The sequence below is a fragment of the Phyllobates terribilis genome, unplaced genomic scaffold (assembly GCF_046119375.1).
Source record: "Phyllobates terribilis strain yellow unplaced genomic scaffold, ASM4611937v1 Scaffold_13__5_contigs__length_258822181, whole genome shotgun sequence".
In the NCBI taxonomy this organism is placed as follows: domain Eukaryota; kingdom Metazoa; phylum Chordata; class Amphibia; order Anura; family Dendrobatidae; genus Phyllobates; species Phyllobates terribilis.
The window spans coordinates 231,608,288-231,627,419 of NW_027362773.1; the positions used below are offsets into that span (position 1 = coordinate 231,608,288).

General features: G+C 47.3%; 1 protein-coding gene across 2 annotated transcripts in view; it reads right to left on the minus strand.

The window, feature by feature from the left end:
• CHD9 (chromodomain helicase DNA binding protein 9) overlaps positions 1-19,132 on the minus strand; it is a 267,201-nt gene that overhangs the window by 192,024 nt on the left and 56,045 nt on the right. For both annotated transcript variants that reach the window (XM_073659346.1, XM_073659345.1), the window contains exon 2: positions 17,046-18,582. In XM_073659346.1, the coding sequence (XP_073515447.1) occupies positions 17,046-18,461 (1,416 nt within the window). In that variant the 5' untranslated portion in view covers positions 18,462-18,582. The remainder of the gene's footprint in view (positions 1-17,045; positions 18,583-19,132) is intronic.

The window sequence follows — 19,132 nt, forward strand, 5'->3', positions numbered from 1 at the left end:
TCATACTGGTTCCCTGGATCAACGCCCTATCAAGGAATCTAGTATATATAACCTGTAATATTATACTTTTCAAGAAAGGCATCCATGCCCTTCTTAAATGTTAGTAGTGTATCACTCATTACAACATCATGCGGCAGAGAGTTCCATAGTCTCACTGCTCTTACAGTAAAGAATCCGCGTCTGTGATTATTATTAAACCTTCTTTCCTCCAGACGTAGAAGATGCCCCCTTGTCCCCGTCTGGCCTCAGAGTAAAAAGATCAGTAGAAAGGTCTTTGTACTGTCCCCTCATATACTTGTACATAGTAATAAGATCACCCCTAAGCCTAATTTTTCCAAAGTAAATAACCCCAAGTGTAATAACCTGTCTTGGTATTGCAGACCCCCCAGTCCTCTAATAACCTTGGTCGCTCTTCTCTGCACCCGCTCTAGTCTCCTGGTACTTACCTGCACGCAACCTCCGTTCCTCCCAGGATCTCCTTCTCTGCTCCCCTCTTATCTCCTCTTCCCACAATCGCATACAAGATTTCTCCCGTGCGTCCCCCCTACTCTGGAACTCTCTACCCCAACACATCAGACTCTCACCGACCGTGGAAACCTTCAAAAGGAACCTGAGAATCCACCTCTTCCGACAAGCCTACAACCTGCATTAACCATCTCTCCACCATATCGCTGCATGACCAGCTCTCCTCTCACCTATTGTATCCTCGCCCATCCCTCGTAGACTGTAAGCCCTCGCGGGCAGGGTCCTCGCTCCTACTGTACCAGTCGGTGACCACTTTTCACATGTAAAGCGCCATGGAATAAATGGCACTATAATAATAATAATTAATAATTTGTAGCTGCGGACAATTTACAATGCAGATTTTCTATGTGACTTTGTGACATTTCATTCATTATTCTGCTACCGTAAATCACTGCCTGAAATGGCTGATAACAGGGAACAAAATCAAGCAATACCGAAACAAATCCATTTGTGATTGTAACCACTAGTAAAGGGTATATTTACTGATAGCTGAAGGTCCGACCATTGGATCGCCACCAATCCCAAGAATTTGGGCTCTGTAGAGCCCTATCTGAATGGAGTGGAGGTCAAGCATGGGCCCCTGCAATCCATTCATTGTCTATAGAAGTGTCGGAGATAGCGGTGTGCAGCCCCATAGACGATGAATGGAGCAGTGGTGTGCATGCTTGACCTCCACTCAATTCTCCAGATTAATCGGGATAACACTGAGCAGACTAAAGATAGGGGATACCTTAAGGGGTTTCCGACCTTGGGGTACAAGTCTGCAGTCAATCTATGTGACTGATTCTCCAATGCCGCCACCGGGAGTGGAAAGTCATGTGACTGCAATCAAGCGATTTGCATACTTTCGCCACATTCCGACTTGACAAGCCCAGCCTCACTCAATACACTTGCTTCGAACGAGGCCGTGCATGTCTAGTCAGCATGTGACCGCATGTACGCAAAACATATACTTGCAGTCACGTGACCACTGCTTCCAGAACAAATCGAGAGTGCTGTGAGGATTTACAGTTGAAACCAGAAGTTTACATACACTATATAAAAAGACACATATGTATGTTTTTCTCAATATCTGACATGAAATCAGAATAAACCTTTCCCGTTTTAGGTCAATAAGGATTACCATCATTTTTAATATTTGCCAAATGCCAGAATAATGAGAGAGAGAGAATGTTTTAAGGCATTTTTATTACTTACTGCAAAGTCAAAAGTTTACATACATTTCATTAGTATTTGGTACCATTGCCCTTAAACTGAATGACTTGGGTCCTTCCACAAGCTTCTCTCAATAGTTGGTTGTAATTTGGGCCCATTCCTCCTGTCAAAACTGGTGTAACTGATCCAGATTTGTAGGTCGACTTGCTCGCAGCCTTTACAGCTTTGCTTATACATTTTCAATAGGATTGAGATCAGGGCTTTGTGATGGCCACTCCAAAACATTGACTTTGTTATCTTAAGCCACTTTGTTACCATTTTGGCAGTATACTTCGTGTCATTGTCCATTTGGAAGACCCATTTCCGCCCAAGCTTTAACTTCCTGGCTGATGTCGTGAGATGTTGCTTCAGTATTGTCACATGATCTTCTTTTCTCATGATGCCATCTATTTTGTGAAGTGCACCAGTCCATCCTGCAGCAAAACAACCCCACAACATGATGATGCCACCACAGTGTTTCACAGTTGGGATGGTGTTCTTAGGCTTCCAAGCTTCTCTCTTTTTCCACCAAACGTAACGATGGTCATTATGCCCAAAAAGTTCAATTTTAGTTTCATCAGACCACAGGACGTGCCTCCAAAAATAAAGGTCTTTGTTCCTGTGTGCATTTGCAAACATTAATCTGGCTTTTTTATGTTTCTTTTGGAGTAATGGCTTTTTCCTGGCAGAGTGGCCTTTCAGCCCATGTTGATACAGTACTCGTTTCACTGTGGATATTGACACAATCTTACCAGCTTCCGCCATCATCTTCACAAGGTCTTTTACTTTTGTCCTTGGGTTGATATGCTCATGTCGGACCAAAGCACGATCATCTCCGTGACACAGAACCCGTCTCCTTCCTGAGCGGTATGATGGCTGGACATTCCCATCTTGTTTGTACTTGCGTATAATTATTTGTACAGATGAATGAGGCACCTTCAGGTATCTTGAAATTGTACCCAAGGATGAGTCAGACTTGTGCAAGTTCACTATTCTCTTCCTGATACCTTGGCTGATTTCTTTAGACTTTCCCATGATGCTACACAAAGAAGCAGTGTGTTTCAGGTGTGCATTAAAATACATCCACAGGTGTGTCTGTAATTAACTCAAATGTTGCCAAAAAAAACCTATCAAAATCTTACAAACACATGACATCATCATATGGCAGTCCAGAATTGTTTAAAGGCATGGTAATCTTAGTGTATGTAAACTTTTGACTTTGCAGTAAGTAATAAAAATGCCTTAAAACATTCTCTCTCTCATTATTCTGACATTTGGCAAATATTAAAAATTATGGTAATCCTAATTGACCTAAACCGGGAAAGGTTATTCTGATTTCATGACAGATATTGAGAAAAACATGCATATGTGTCTTTTTATATAGCGTAAGTAAACTTCTGGTTTCAACTGTACAAGTCAGAGTCACATAGAGTGACGTCACATAGAGTGACTACACATTTGTACTGTAAGGCCCGACAACCCCTTTAAACACTCGGCGCAAACGCTTAAGAGAGTTCATTACTCACAAACTGCTGAAATTTCCGCTCCGGATTCGCATTGAGTCAAAAAATTTGTTGCATTTCAATGAAAGTCAATGGGTGCGAAGTGCTTCCAGGACCTGCGCTGACGTCAGCCATCAGCAGATAGTCACGTGACCATCACCTGATCAATGACGTCAGTGATCAGCTGATGGTCACGTGACCATCAGCTGATTGCCGGCTCCAGCGATCAGCTGATGGTCACGTGACCATCAGCTGATTGCCAGCTTCTCGTGACTGATCAGCTGATGCTCACCTGACCCTGGGAACATTCTTAAGAATGTTCCCATGCTCTCTGGCTCACCGGGGCTGATCAGCTGATCAACCCCAGTGACCTCCTGCAGCATGTATACTGACGGGGTGATTTTACACTCCTGTCAGTATACAGTGCTTTCTTTTACAGCAGTGACATCAGTGATGACTGATGTCACTGCTGTAGAAGTGACACAATAATCGTGGGACACTTGTTGGCGGTACGTGGACTACGTCATTGACAGCAGACAGGTGAGGAATATGGTTGTTTGTTATTTTACGTTTTTTTCAGGAGATCAAGGGCTTTGCAGACAGAGGGTAATAAAAAAAATTGTAGAATCGTGTGTTTTTTATTTCATTAACATACTTTATTCAGGCTGTGTCTTTTATTGAAAAAGCGGCGACCATTTTACTACGCGGTTACTAACCTGGGCTTCACGTCAGCCGCCAATACAAGGCTGACGTGAACCCCAACCCCATTACCCCACTCGCCACTGCTACAGTGGAAAGAGCGCAGGCTAAGCGCCAGATTTGGAGCATCTTATGGATGTGCCTTTTCTGGGACTGCTGAGGGGTGATATTAATAGCTGTGGAGGGGGCTAGTGTTCATGGCCCCTTCCCTGGCTATTAATATCAGCCCGCAGCTGTCTAGTTTAGCCATTGCTGGTTAGATTTTTTTTCTGGGATCCCCCTGTAATCTAGCTACTAAAGGCTAAACAAATAGCTGTGGGCTGATATTAATAGTCAGGGAACATTGTTAGCTAATGGCCCCTTCCCCGGCTACTAATATCAGCCCCCAGCGGTCGGCTTTCCCTCTGCTGGTTCTAAAAATGACGCGGAAACCCACATCAATTTTTTTTTTAACTTTAGGCTCTGTGCCCCAGATCCGGACGTAGCAGCGCTTTAGATGCATATTTTTTGCTGCGTCCAAAACGTTGCATTCTATTGAAAGCAGGTAAATCCACATGTGTTCACTGAACCATGGGGATTTATCGCATTCTATACTTTCTAGTGGTCAAATTTCTGTTGCGGAGACTAGCGACTCCGCAAGAGAATTTGACTTGCTGAGGTCCTGAAAGACGTGCCGCATGTCAGTGTTCACCGGTGATTTGCAGCCTCTGATGCACGCATAGCGAACATGGGATTTCTAGAGATCTCATCCACTATGCTGTAACATCTGGACGCTGCGGGTTTTTACGCCGTATAAACACGCAGCGTTAAACCTGCAGTGGCTCCTGATCGTATCCACGTACCCAAACTTACCCACAGCATGTCAATTTTTGTAGGGGACACGCTAGTCTCGGCTGCAGATTTTGACCAATTGAAGTGCCATTATTTGCGGTGGATTCACATGTACCGACAACAGAAGTGCGGCATTAGAACATCGTGTTTTGGATGCAACAAAAATATTCTGCATCCAAAGTGCTGCTTAGTGCTGATCGGGGGGACTTGCGGCTAACAAACCAGCTGTGAGATGTTAATTATGGCCAGGGAAAATGTTTGCAAATGGCACCTTCCCAGGCTAAGAATAGCAGCTCACAGCAGCCGCAATTACATGAATAGAAATGCTAATGAAGACTGGGTGAATGGGACAAGCTGACACCCAGCTCTTTTGTTTGGTGATGACAAGGTATCAATCAGACCTTTTCATGACCAAACCCAATTAAAGTAAAGTAAAGAGTTAAATAAACACACAGACAGAAGAGCAAACACTTTATTTGAAATACAACAGACACATTCTTTAATCATTCAAATTAACCAATATACTCACCCCAGTTCTGATGGTAATCCAAGGTTTAAGCAATGTCCCACCAAATAACTTTATTTAGCTCCAAAAAGCATTCATTAATGTACAAAAACGCTTCAAAAACGCTTGAAAAAAACGCATAAAAAAACGCGTCAAGAATGCCTAGCATTTTTTCTGCCAAGGAGATGCAGAAATGCTCAGGAAATTTCTGCTTCAAATCCTGATAATGTGCACATACCCTTAAGTGTTGTAGTTGCAGGTAAATTTACTTTTAATCCGTATGCAAATGAGGGCTTTGGTGCCCCCTTGGTGTGATCAAAGTCTGGGTGAAAAGTTACATCTTCCAATTTGCATATGCAGCACTGTCCCTCATCTTGAGTGACAGTGGTGGCTTTCTCACAGCAAGAACCTCTTAAACTCACATCTCTATTTCCGAGCATGCGCACAGGCACAGGAGGAACTCAGTGGTGTGCTCACAAAGTCAGGCCAAGCACGCAGTCAGTGTGGGTACCGGCGAGCAGTTAGTGTGGGTACCGGTGCGTGGTCAGTGTGGGTACCGGCAGGCAGTCAGTGTGGGTACCGACGCGCAGTCAGTGTGGGTACAGGCGAGCAGTCAGTGTGGGTACCGGCAGGCAGTCAGTGTGGGTACCGAGGCGCAGTCAGTGTGGGTACCGAGGCGCAGTCAGTGTGGGTACCGAGGCGCAGTCAGTGTGGGTACCGGCGTGGAGTCAGTGTGGGTACCGGCGTGGAGTCAGTGTGGGTACCGGCGTGGAGTCAGTGTGGGTACCGGCGTGGAGTCAGTGTGGGTACCGGCGTGGAGTCAGTGTGGCTACCGCCGCGCATTCAGTGTGGCTACCGGCGCGCATTCAGTGTGGCTACCGGCGCGCATTCAGTGTGGGTACCGGCGCGCATTCAGTGTGGGTACCGGCGCGCAGTCAGTGTGGGTACCGCCGCGCAGTCAGTGTGGGTGCCGGCGTGCAGTCAGTGTGGATACCGGTGTGCAGTCAGTGTGGGTACTGGCACGCTGTGATCTCCAGCTACATTCTGAAGCCGCTCGCTCACTACATTTCAGGGTGTAGTAAGTGTCGACCGCAGACTGGTAGGGGCCAGAGATCAGAGACGCATCTGACGCTTCTTTCATCCAGAAAAAAAACAGGCGCTTTTCATCCGCATGGTCGTCTGTATTACAATAGTGTGTCGCCCATATCTCCATCTTTTTACAATTGTATTGTCGTCTGTATTCCAGCAACATTTAATAAAAAACTGACAAACCAAGAACAAATTCCTAGGTTGATAATGGCAATGTATCTGTAAGAATCAAATCAGCCAATTACCCTGGACTAGTCCGGCAGGCGTTGCTTCCCCAGACTAGTCCAGTCTCATGTGCTCCAATCACACATCCCTAGGAGTGGCTCACGTCCATCCCACTGCTCACGTCATCTTAGGGCCACTAAATCTCACCTTCTCCAGTGGGCAGGCACAGTACACCTGGGTGGACTCACCCTGGCTTCATGGGCGCACGGTGTATGCCCAGGTAGGAGTAGAGACGCCAAGTGGCACTGCATACACAGATGAATGGGAGAGCTCACCTGGGAAGCCATCTAAGTGAGCCTCAACAGCACCATGCCTCCTTGGAAGCGCACTACACCCAGCTTCATTGTGCATGCCCACAGGGTAAGGCAGGATTCCCAGCAGTTCTCAGCTTACGTGGACAATGGGGAGGACATCAATCACACCCAGGGGCGCCTGCTGACAACTGCGGGGGCCAGAAATAATCTGGGGGAAGCAACGCTCTACTACACTGGTCTCGGGTAATTTTCACATGCAATCAGATTGCGGTGCAATAAGTTACTGGGGCGCACTTATAAATAGCTATTTGGGACATCAAGGACTTTATAAGGATATAGGAATAAAGCTTTATTGCATTATGGTGGTGGTTTGGGAGACTTAAAGGGGTATTCCCATCTCCAAGATCCTGTCCATATATGTACTAGGTGTAATAATAATAATAATAATAATAGCAAATACCTTCACTTAGAAATGTAGTATAGTTCCCCTGATTCGCCATGTCGCTTACCCCATGTGCAGGGCATTGCAGTATCTTAGGCATCCATGGTTACCACCACTAACAACTGTCAACTATGAGTGGTCATGACCATGGATACCCAAGATACTGCAATGCCCTGCACATGGAGTAAGTGACATAGTGAATCAGAAGAACTATACTTGGAGGTATTCACTAATATTATTATTACACCGACTACATATTGGGATAGGAGCTTGGCGATGGGAATACCCCTTTAACAACCATTCTTACAGCTGTCCCAAACAGTCTAAAGGGGGCTTCAACAGAGAAAATAACTTTACCCCAGTCCTCTGCAGTTCAATCCATGTACTTCCTGCAAAGTTATTTTCTCTGACTGGAAAAGAATAGTTGATCACTACCATGAGTCCTGTGTCTGCCAACAGTAAAGCATCCTGAGACCGTTCATGTGTGGGGGCTTCTCATCCATGGAGGGGGCTCACTCACAATTTCGTTTAAAACACTGCCATGAACAAAGAATGGGATCTAACCATCCTCCGAGAGCAGCTTCTCCCAACCATCCAGGAGACATTTGGTGATGGACAATGAATTTCCAGCATGATGGAGACCATGTCACAAATCTAAAGTGATATCTAAGTGGCTCGGGCAAGAGTGAAATTTTGGGTCCATGACCAGGAAACTCTCTGGATCTCAATCCCATTGAGAACCCGTGGTCAATCCTCAAAAAGCAGGACGACGAACAAAGACATTGAAAATGTGATAACGTCCAAGCCCTGATTAGGCAAGACTGGGCGGCCATCAGTCAGGATCTGGCCCAGAAGCTGAAATCCAGCTGTCAGGGCGAAGGGCAGAAGTCTTGGAAAATAAGGGTCAACCTTATAATTATTGGGTCTAAACAAAGAAGCAGCAAACTTTGCGAAAATCAAAATTTGTCAGTCTCAAAACTTTTGGCTACGACTGTACATTCTTATTTTTAATATGGCAATGCCTGTAGACCAAATTCAGACGTCCATTTGTTACAACCCGAGTATCAACCTGGATGCACACAATGGCCGTGGGTCTCCGGACCTAAACTTCACAGCCTCATATGTCCGTGCGTCGTCATCCGTACTCCCACCGCGATACATGGACATCTGAATTCGGCCTTACTCTGACATTAGAAGTTTCAGGTACTTTGAAATCTTTGCATTATTTCTTCCTATAGATGCCCCCCTCCCCAGGTATTACTCGGCAGAACTCGCAGTTTTATAGATTTTTCTGAACTGCATAAATCATACAGTGTTTTGCACTTATTTCTAACAATTGTCATGCTGATGGTTTCACTTTTTCTTCTGCAGGCAGTTCCCCCATCCAGCCTGCAGGTGGCAGTATAGATGGCCCCTTCTACAAGCTTGTCGTAGACTGTAGCTGTAATGTCTGGGTGTTTGGAAAAGGATAAGGGAGGCTGAGACATGCTTTTGGTGACAGCCAACTAATACCAAGATGTGAACACTGTGGATGACTGGCAGCCCTGATTCTGTTGGTTGGCGCTGTGCTGCTCACTGGTCTTTACAGAGATCTGAGAGGAGCAGTCATATCATTGTGACCACAGCGCTCAAATCACAGTAATAACAGAGCTCAGCAGTATCACACAACAGAACTAGATACATGGACGGTATCAAGCAAAAGAATTGGATACTTAGCCCAGCTGACTATATTACACATGATAGGATTAGGTACACGGCTCAGCAGACAGTATCACGTGATAGGATTAGATACACAGCTCAGTGGACTACACCATACATGAAAGGATTAGATTAACATTAGAAAACACTACAGACAACACAAAGACAGCACAGGAGGACAGCACAGGAGGAAGGCACAAAATGCAGCAAAAGAGGACAGCACATGAAAACACTACAGACAACACAAAGACAGCACAGGAGGACAGCACAGGAGGAAGGCACAGGAGGATAGCACAGGAGGACAGCACAGGAGGACAGCACAGGAGGACGGCACAGGAGGACGGCACAGGAGGAAGGCACAGGAGGATAGCACAGGAGGACAGCACAGGAGGAGAGCACAAGAAAACACTACAGACAACACAAAGACTGCACAGGAGGACAGCACAGGAGGAAGGCACAGGAGGATAGCACAGGAGGACAGCACAGGAGGACAGCACAGGAGGACAGCACAGGAGGACAGCACAGGAGGAAGGCACAGGAGGATAGCACAGGAGGACAGCACAGGAGGACAGCACAGGAGGAAGGCACAAAATGCAGCAAAAGAGGACACCACATGAAAACACTACAGACAACACAAAGACAGCACAGAAGGACAGCACAGGAGGAAGGCACAAAATGCAGCAAAAGAGGACACCACATGAAAACACTACAGACAACACAAAGACAGCACAGGAGGACAGCACAGGAGGAAGGCACAAAATGCAGCAAAAGAGGACACCACATGAAAACACTACAGACAACACAAAGACAGCACAGGAGGACAGCACAGGAGGAAGGCACAAAATGCAGCAAAAGAGGACACCACATGAAAACACTACAGGAAGACAACACAAAGACTGCACAGGAGGGCAGTACAGGAGGACAGCACAGGAGGACAGCACAGGAGGACAGCACAGGAGGACAGCACAGGAGGGCAGTACAGGAGGACAGCACAGGAGGAGAGCACAAGAAAACACTACAGACAACACAAAGACAGCACAGGAGGACAGCACAGGAGGACAGCACAGGAGGACAGCACAGGAGGAAGGCACAGGAGGATAGCACAGGAGGACAGCACAGGAGGAAGGCACAAAATGCAGCAAAAGAGGACACCACATGAAAACACTGCAGACAACACAAAGACAGCACAGGAGGACAGCACAGGAGGAAGGCACAAAATGCAGCAAAAGAGGACACCACATGAAAACACTACAGACAACACAAAGACAGCACAGGAGGACAGCACAGGAGGAAGGCACAAAATGCAGCAAAAGAGGACACCACATGAAAACACTACAGACAACACAAAGACAGCACAGGAGGACAGCACAGGAGGAAGGCACAAAATGCAGCAAAAGAGGACACCACATGAAAACACTACAGGAAGACAACACAAAGACTGCACAGGAGGACAGCACAGGAGGACAGCACAGGAGGACAGCACAGGAGGACAGCACAGGAGGACAGCACAAGAAAACACTACAGACAACACAAAGACAGCACAGGAGGAAGGCACAAAATGCAGCAAAAGAGGACAGCACATGAAAACACTACAGGAAGACAACACAAAGACTGCACAGGAGGGCAGTACAGGAGGACAGCACAGGAGGACAGCACAGGAGGACAGCACAGGAGGACAGCACAGGAGGACAGCACAGGAGGAAGGCACAGGAGGATAGCACAGGAGGACAGCACAGGAGGACAGCACAGGAGGACAGCACAGGAGGAGAGCACAAGAAAACACTACAGACAACACAAAGACAGCACAGGAGGGCAGCACAGGAGGAAGGCACAAAATGCAGCAAAAGAGGACAGCACATGAAAACACTGCAGGAAGACAACACAAAGACTGCACAGGAGGACAGCACAGGAGGAAGGGACAAAATGCAGCAAAAGAGGACACCACATGAAAACACTACAGACAACACAAAGACAGCACAGGAGGACAGCACAGGAGGAAGGCACAAAATGCAGCAAAAGAGGACACCACATGAAAACACTACAGGAAGACAACACAAAGACTGCACAGGAGGGCAGTACAGGAGGACAGCACAGGAGGACAGCACAGGAGGACAGCACAGGAGGACAGCACAGGAGGGCAGTACAGGAGGACAGCACAGGAGGAGAGCACAAGAAAACACTACAGACAACACAAAGACAGCACAGGAGGACAGCACAGGAGGACAGCACAGGAGGACAGCACAGGAGGAAGGCACAGGAGGATAGCACAGGAGGACAGCACAGGAGGAAGGCACAAAATGCAGCAAAAGAGGACACCACATGAAAACACTGCAGACAACACAAAGACAGCACAGGAGGACAGCACAGGAGGAAGGCACAAAATGCAGCAAAAGAGGACACCACATGAAAACACTACAGACAACACAAAGACAGCACAGGAGGACAGCACAGGAGGAAGGCACAAAATGCAGCAAAAGAGGACACCACATGAAAACACTACAGACAACACAAAGACAGCACAGGAGGACAGCACAGGAGGAAGGCACAAAATGCAGCAAAAGAGGACACCACATGAAAACACTACAGGAAGACAACACAAAGACTGCACAGGAGGACAGCACAGGAGGACAGCACAGGAGGACAGCACAGGAGGACAGCACAGGAGGACAGCACAAGAAAACACTACAGACAACACAAAGACAGCACAGGAGGAAGGCACAAAATGCAGCAAAAGAGGACAGCACATGAAAACACTACAGGAAGACAACACAAAGACTGCACAGGAGGGCAGTACAGGAGGACAGCACAGGAGGACAGCACAGGAGGACAGCACAGGAGGACAGCACAGGAGGACAGCACAGGAGGAAGGCACAGGAGGATAGCACAGGAGGACAGCACAGGAGGACAGCACAGGAGGACAGCACAGGAGGAGAGCACAAGAAAACACTACAGACAACACAAAGACAGCACAGGAGGGCAGCACAGGAGGAAGGCACAAAATGCAGCAAAAGAGGACAGCACATGAAAACACTGCAGGAAGACAACACAAAGACAGCACAGGAGGACAGCACAGGAGGAAGGGACAAAATGCAGCAAACGAGGACAGCACAAGAAAACACTACAGGAAGACAACACAAAGACTGCACAGGAGGATAGCACAGGAGGAAGGGACAAAATGCAGCAAAAGAGGAGAGCACATGAAAACACTGCAGGAAGACAACACAAAGACAGCACAGGAGGACAGCACAGGAGGAAGGCACAAAATGCAGCAAACGAGGACAGCACATGAAAACACTGCAGGAAGACAACACAAAGACTGCACAGGAGGGCAGCACAGGAGGAAGGCACAAAATGCAGCAAACGAGGACAGCACAAGAAAACACTACAGGAAGACAACGCAAAGACTGCACAGGAGGATAGCACAGGAGGAAGGGACAAAATGCAGCAAAAGAGGAGAGCACATGAAAACACTACAGGAAGACAACACAAAGACTGCACAGGAGGACAGCACAGGAGGAGAGCACAAGAAAACACTACAGACAACACAAAGACAGCAGAGGAGGACAGCACAGGAGGAAGGCACAAAATGCAGCAAACGAGGACAGCACATGAAAACACTACAGGAAGACAACACAAAGACTGCACAGGAGGGCAGTACAGGAGGAAGGCACAGGAGGAGAGCACAAGAGGACAGGAAGAGAGCACAGGAGGAGAGCACAGGAGGAGAGCACAGGAGGAGAGCACAAGAGGACAGGAGGAGAGCACAGGAGGAGAGCACAGGAGGAGAACACAGGAGGAGAACACAGGAGGAGAACACAGGAGGAGAACACAGGAGGAGAACACAGGAGGAGAACACAGGAGGAGAACACAGGAGGAGAGCACATGAAAACACTACAGGAACACAACACAAAGACTGCACAGGAGGGCAGTACAGGAAGACAAAAGATGAAGGCAACAAAAGAGGATAGCTCAAGAAGGACAGCAAGATAAGGCTGCAAAAGAGAACAGCACAAGAGGACAACACAGAAAAACAGTACAAAAAGACAGAACAGAAGTGCAGCAGAGGAGGACAGCACGGAAAGAAAGCACTAGAGGACAACTGATGAGAATAACAGAAGGAAAGCACAAGAGGATGTCATAGAAAGACAGCACATGGGCACAGAAACTAAGCACAGGAGGACAGGGCAGGAGGAGAGCACAGGAGGAGAGCACAGGAGGAGCACAGGGGGGCAGCACATGAGGAGAACACAGGAGGAGAGCACAGGAGGACAGCACAGGAGGACAGCACAGGAGGAGAGCACAGGAGGAGAGCACAGGAGGAGAACACAGGAGGAGAACACAGGAGGACAGCACAGGAGGAGAGCACAGGAGGAGAGTGCAGGAGGAGCACAGGGGGGCAGCACATGAGGAGAACACAGGAGGAGAGCACAGGAGGACAGCACAGGAAGACAGCACAGGAGGAGAGCACAGGAGGAGAGCACAGGAGGAGATCACAGGAGGAGAACACAGGAGGAGAACACAGGAGGAGAACACAGGAGGAGAACACAGGAGGAGAACACAGGAGGAGAACACAGGAGGAGAGTGCAGGAGGAGCACAGGGGGGCAGCACAGGAGGAGAACACAGGAGGACAGGGCAGGAGGAGAGCACAGGAGGAGAGCACAGGAGGAGAACACAGGAGGAGAACACAGGAGGACAGCACAGGAGGACAGCACAGGAGGACAGCACAGGAGGAGAGCACAGGAGGAGAACACAGGAGGAGAACACAGGAGGAGAGCACAGGAGGAGAGCACAGGAGGAGAGCACAGGAGGAGCACAGGGGGGCAGCACAGGAGGAGAGCACAGGAGGACAGCACAGGAGGACAGGGCAGGAGGAGAGCACAAGAGGACAGGAAGAGAGCACAGGAGGAGAGCACAAGAGGACAGGAGGAGAGCACAGGAGGAGAGCACAAGAGGACAGGAGGAGAGCACAGGAGGAGAGCACAGGAGGAGAGCACAGGAGGAGAGCACAGGAGGAGAACACAGGAGGACAGCACATGAAAACACTACAGGAACACAACACAAAGACTGCACAGGAGGGCAGTACAGGAAGACAAAAGATGAAGGCAACAAAAGAGGATAGCTCAAGAAGGACAGCAAGATAAGGCTGCAAAAGAGAACAGCACAAGAGGACAACACAGAAAAACAGTACAAAAAGACAGAACAGAAGTGCAGCAGAGGAGGACAGCACGGAAAGAAAGCACTAGAGGACAACTGATGAGAATAACAGAAGGAAAGCACAAGAGGATGTCATAGAAAGACAGCACATGGGCACAGAAACTAAGCACAGGAGGACAGGGCAGGAGGAGAGCACAGGAGGAGAGCACAGGGGGGCAGCACATGAGGAGAACACAGGAGGAGAGCACAGGAGGACAGCACAGGAAGACAGCACAGGAGGAGAGCACAGGAGGAGAGCACAGGAGGAGAGCACAGGAGGAGAGCACAGGAGGAGAGCACAGGAGGAGAACACAGGAGGAGAACACAGGAGGAGAACATAGGAGGAGAACACAGGAGGAGAACACAGGAGGAGAACACAGGAGGACAGCACAGGAGGAGAGCGCAGGAGGAGAGCGCAGGAGGAGAGTGCAGGAGGAGCACAGGGGGGCAGCACAGGAGGACAGCACAGGAGGAGAGCACAGGAGGAGAGCGCAGGAGGAGAGTGCAGGAGGAGCACAGGGGGGCAGCACAGGAGGACAGCACAGGAGGAGAACACAGGAGGAGAGCACAGGAGGACAGCACAGGAAGACAGCAAAGGAGGACAGCACAGGAGGACAGCACAGGAGGACAGCACAGGAGGACAGCACAGGAAGACAGCAAAGGAGGACAGCATAAGAAGACAGCACAGGAAGACAAAATGACAGCACAGGAGGAGAGCACAGGAGGAGAGCACAAGAAGAGAGCACAGGAGGAGAGCACAGGAGGAGAGCACAGGAGGAGAGCACAGGAGGGCAGCACAGGAGGAGAGCACAGGAGGAGAGCACAGGAGGAGAGCACAGGAGGAGCGCACAGGAGGAGCGCACAGGAGAACAGCACAGGAGAACAGCACAGGAGGACAGCAAAGGAGAGTACAGGAGTACAGCACAGTAGGAGAGTACAGGAGGACAGCTTTGGCTGACTAGCATTCCATATGGCAATAAAGTAAATTGCAGGAGCAGCGCTAAACTTCCAGCCCTGACTGGTTATTTAATGGGCTCTGAAGTGAGAGCCAGTATAACAATTATAATGTAAAGAAAGAAGTGCTAACAGTTCAGCAAATGATAAGGAATTTTTTTTATCCTAAAAGCCGCTCACTGTTCACTGGCAAGTAGGTAAAACAGCGACTGACTGGTGTCAGAGTGTCGCAATCTCTGGGATTTGTAATTTAGCTTGCGGGGACAAAGCCTGATTTGGGGATAAGCAGGCGCCTGTTAGGAACACCATGTGCGATCAGCCCTGCAGCGATTCCACAACAGTCACGTTACACGTTTCTTCAATGAATAGCTCTGCCTGACCTCACCCCAACGTCGCAAGCGGGTAGGAAACCTCGACAAACTCAGCTTTCAGCAGCACTCAGGTCGGCAGAGGAATATTTTTTTTTGTAGCATTCTCATTTTTTTTTAACTAATAAAGAAATAGAATGATATAAGTCTGGTATTGGCATAATCGTACTTACCGGATGAATCATATTGCCAGATCATTTTTACTGCACAATGAAAGCCGTAAAAAGGACGCCCAAAAAAAAACCAGCAACATTGTGTTTTGTTTTTCATCACTTCACTGCACTTTGAATGTTTTCTCCATTTTCCGGTATATTGAAAAGGTAAAACAAATTCTGTTCTTAGAAACTACAACTTACCCTGCAAAAAATAAACCCTCATGTATCTACATTGATGGAAAAATAAAAAATCTTTGCCGGCAGATGATGGCGGTGTTATTCAGTATATTTTTCCATCGAGCTGTACGAGGTCTTGTTTTTAGTGGGCTGAGCTATCGTTTTTATTAGTACCATTTTGGCTTATGCTTGTCATTTTTTATCATTGCATTTTTTTAGGATGCAAGATAATGGAAAAATTACAGTTCAAGGGGTACTGTTTTTTTTCTCTTTATAGCGTTTATCTTATGGGTTAATTAATTTGATATTTTCATAGGTCAAAGATTATTTTTAGTATTGCAGTATGTAGTAAAAAGGATGTTCTCCTATGAAGTCACATGTGAATACAAAGATAGCATCTGCAGCGGTCATCCCTCAGCACTGTCACCTCTGGTCTACTCCTACTCCCCCTTTACTGACAGTGCTGTGAGATGAGAGCTGCGGAGATATTTGTACTGACACACTGTTCTACTCCCCTACCCCACATATAATAATTGTAGGTGCCGGCATTGGGATCAGTGAGAAGAGTAGAGCTGTGTCTTATTACATGTCCCACACATGAAAGCCGGGTCAGACCTTCTGTGGGGTCATGTTCTCTGCTACCAAAACTCTACCACTGCCCACTTTGTTGAAGGGGAAATTAGTATTTAATGTTCACAAGTAATGTGGATGAGAAATTAAAAAATAAAAACTATGTTTTATTCAGCTCTGCACCCACTATCCCATGCCGTGGCCAGATTAGCCTTCTCAAACTGGTGAAATGTCCTCTTTCAAAGGCACCTGTCACACTGAACATGGTATCTGGTCCGCAGGCATGTTACAGAGCTGGAGGAGCTGAGCAGATTGATATATAATTTGGGGGAAAAAAATGCATCACAACTTCAGTCCTACTCAGCTGTCAATTACTGAGTGGGACCGCCCACTGAACTCCTGACCAGGGCGTTATATTAACAAAAAATATGTTACGGAAAATCTTAACCAAGAAAACAAATTTTGGGGCAGCAGTTCAGACAGAAAATTAACGATTCCAAACTTATTGATGAAGTTGCAGTTCCTTTAACTGAAAGCAGTGGCTCAGGTTCTCTATGGGGTCCACAAAAAGGATCATTTTGGACGGTATTGCAAGTAATTTTTTTTTTACTAACAAATTAGTGTTTTTTTAATGGCAATGTAATTAAAAAAAATGCAATTTACCTTTCCTCGTGAAGCCACGTATTTCCTGTTGTGGATGTTGAGGTGGTTGGATATCAGTGGACTCCATGTATTCAGCTGTTGGCCTTGAGGCTGAGAATTGAGGAGATCATTTGGGATATTTATCGGCTGTGGCTCAATGTGAGTCTCTGTGTCAGGATGATTTAGGACAGCATGTTCTGAACTGGATCCGTCTTGAGAATACGCTGCATCATCGAAATGTGGCAAAAGATCTTCTTGCAACAAATCCACAGGATCGAGCCCCGTAAAGGGCTCCGACTGAGAATCCACTTGCTGCAGCAGGTTGTCTTCTAGGGGTGAAAAACCATTGCTCTCCAAATGATCATTAAAGTGGCTCAACCGAACGGAGGGACCATCTTGAGTTGGGAAGTTAACGGTCATGGGGGACATCTTTGTTCCATTGTAGTTACCCCGAGGATGTGACGAATGCACCATCTGGAAATCATTACTGTGGAGCTGCTCGCTCGGGTTCAGAACATGCGGACTCGGTGCCTGCTTGACTCCTAAATCTGAAAACCCTGGACTTTCGGTGAAATCAGACAGCGAATGTGTAGCGTGGTTTAGGTGATTGTTGGAGAAGGGATAATGAGAAGAAAAGGTTGGTGTCGAATTCACAGAACAAGGCGCCGGAGAGTGGCTGTCAAAGGCGCTGTTATGCTGCGTCGCCACTGGATTGCCACAGAAATGCAACGACGTGGATGTTGATTGAGAAAACTGTTGTAAAGGCAAAGAATCTTGTGGAGTTGTGTTACTGACCAGAGGGATTTGCTGGGCATTGGAAGTTCTATGGGGTAAAGACACATTAACATCCATGAACGTTTTTGGTTGAGTCAAAGTTTCCTGACCTGTGTTCAAACTGTTCCTATTGTGCTGCTGTTGTATTGGGACCTGCTGTTGTTCGCTGGCCTGAAACAAGGCAAAATCATGGTGGGTTACAAATCCTTTACTTTGCTGCATAGTCTGAGAGTGTCCGTGATGTTGGCTGAACGGGGAGCCATTTTGATTTGGGATAGTTGTGGCAGTTTGGTGACCCCACATGGGGCTCCCGTCGTCGGCAAACATGCCATTGCCTTGGCTCGGAGGATGTATTGGAGAGCAGCTGAACTGTGACCGTGGAGACAGGACACCGTCAACCGGACTGTTGTATGACCGGCCTACTTGGTGCAACTTGAGGGAATCAAACTGATTAAGAGCATCAAACTCATTGAGTTTCTGGTGCGTCTGAGTGTCCTGCACGTGGTTTAAAGAGTCCACGTGGAGGGGCTCAAACTCTGCGCCCAGGTTCAACTCATCGACCAGGGACACGGGATCGTGGTGGGAAAAAGCATCGTCAGACAGACCCAACGTTTCATCGAAGAGGTGTGTGTCATCGAAAAAATCCATCATGGGATCAGTCATATTGATAGCCTTAACTGTTATGAGAGCTTCATTAAGGGCTGCTTACGTCAGGACCCAAGCCATGGCGGAGTGAATCCTCCGAAGGGGATATTCAGCATGATTACATTATTAGGTAATTAGCCTGCAGAAGAAAAGAGACACACAATTACTATACAGTCCTAATGTAAAAGCTGAGATGTAGTCTGAATACTGGCCAGCTGGAGAATAAGTGCTTGTATGTATGCTTGTGTCATTGCCCTGTGCAAAAGGGCCTTAGCGTTCAACTTAAAAGGAAGACATCATCAGAAAATCACATATTTGTTTAAATCAGGTTATTGCGTTGAATGTATTTTTTTAAAGAAAATTGGCAATGAAGCACAAAAATAAAATAGAAATTTTGCAATTCTCACACTGGCCACTGGGGCTTTTTTTAGACTCTGACTTCCTCATGTTTCAGGAAACAACACCTGTACATAGTCACAATGAACATCTTTTGTATTGAAGCATCTAATGAGCGCGTGCAAACGTCAGTGAAGGAAGGGGACCAGGGTCAGCTGTGACATCACCTACTGTGATTGGTGGATCCTGTGTTATCAGCCAGGTACCAGGTTGCCTCTGCTGATAAGGAAACTGCTGTAAACTGTTTCTGAAAGGACATAAATTAAGAGTCTAAAGAAGCCCCAGTGGCCAGT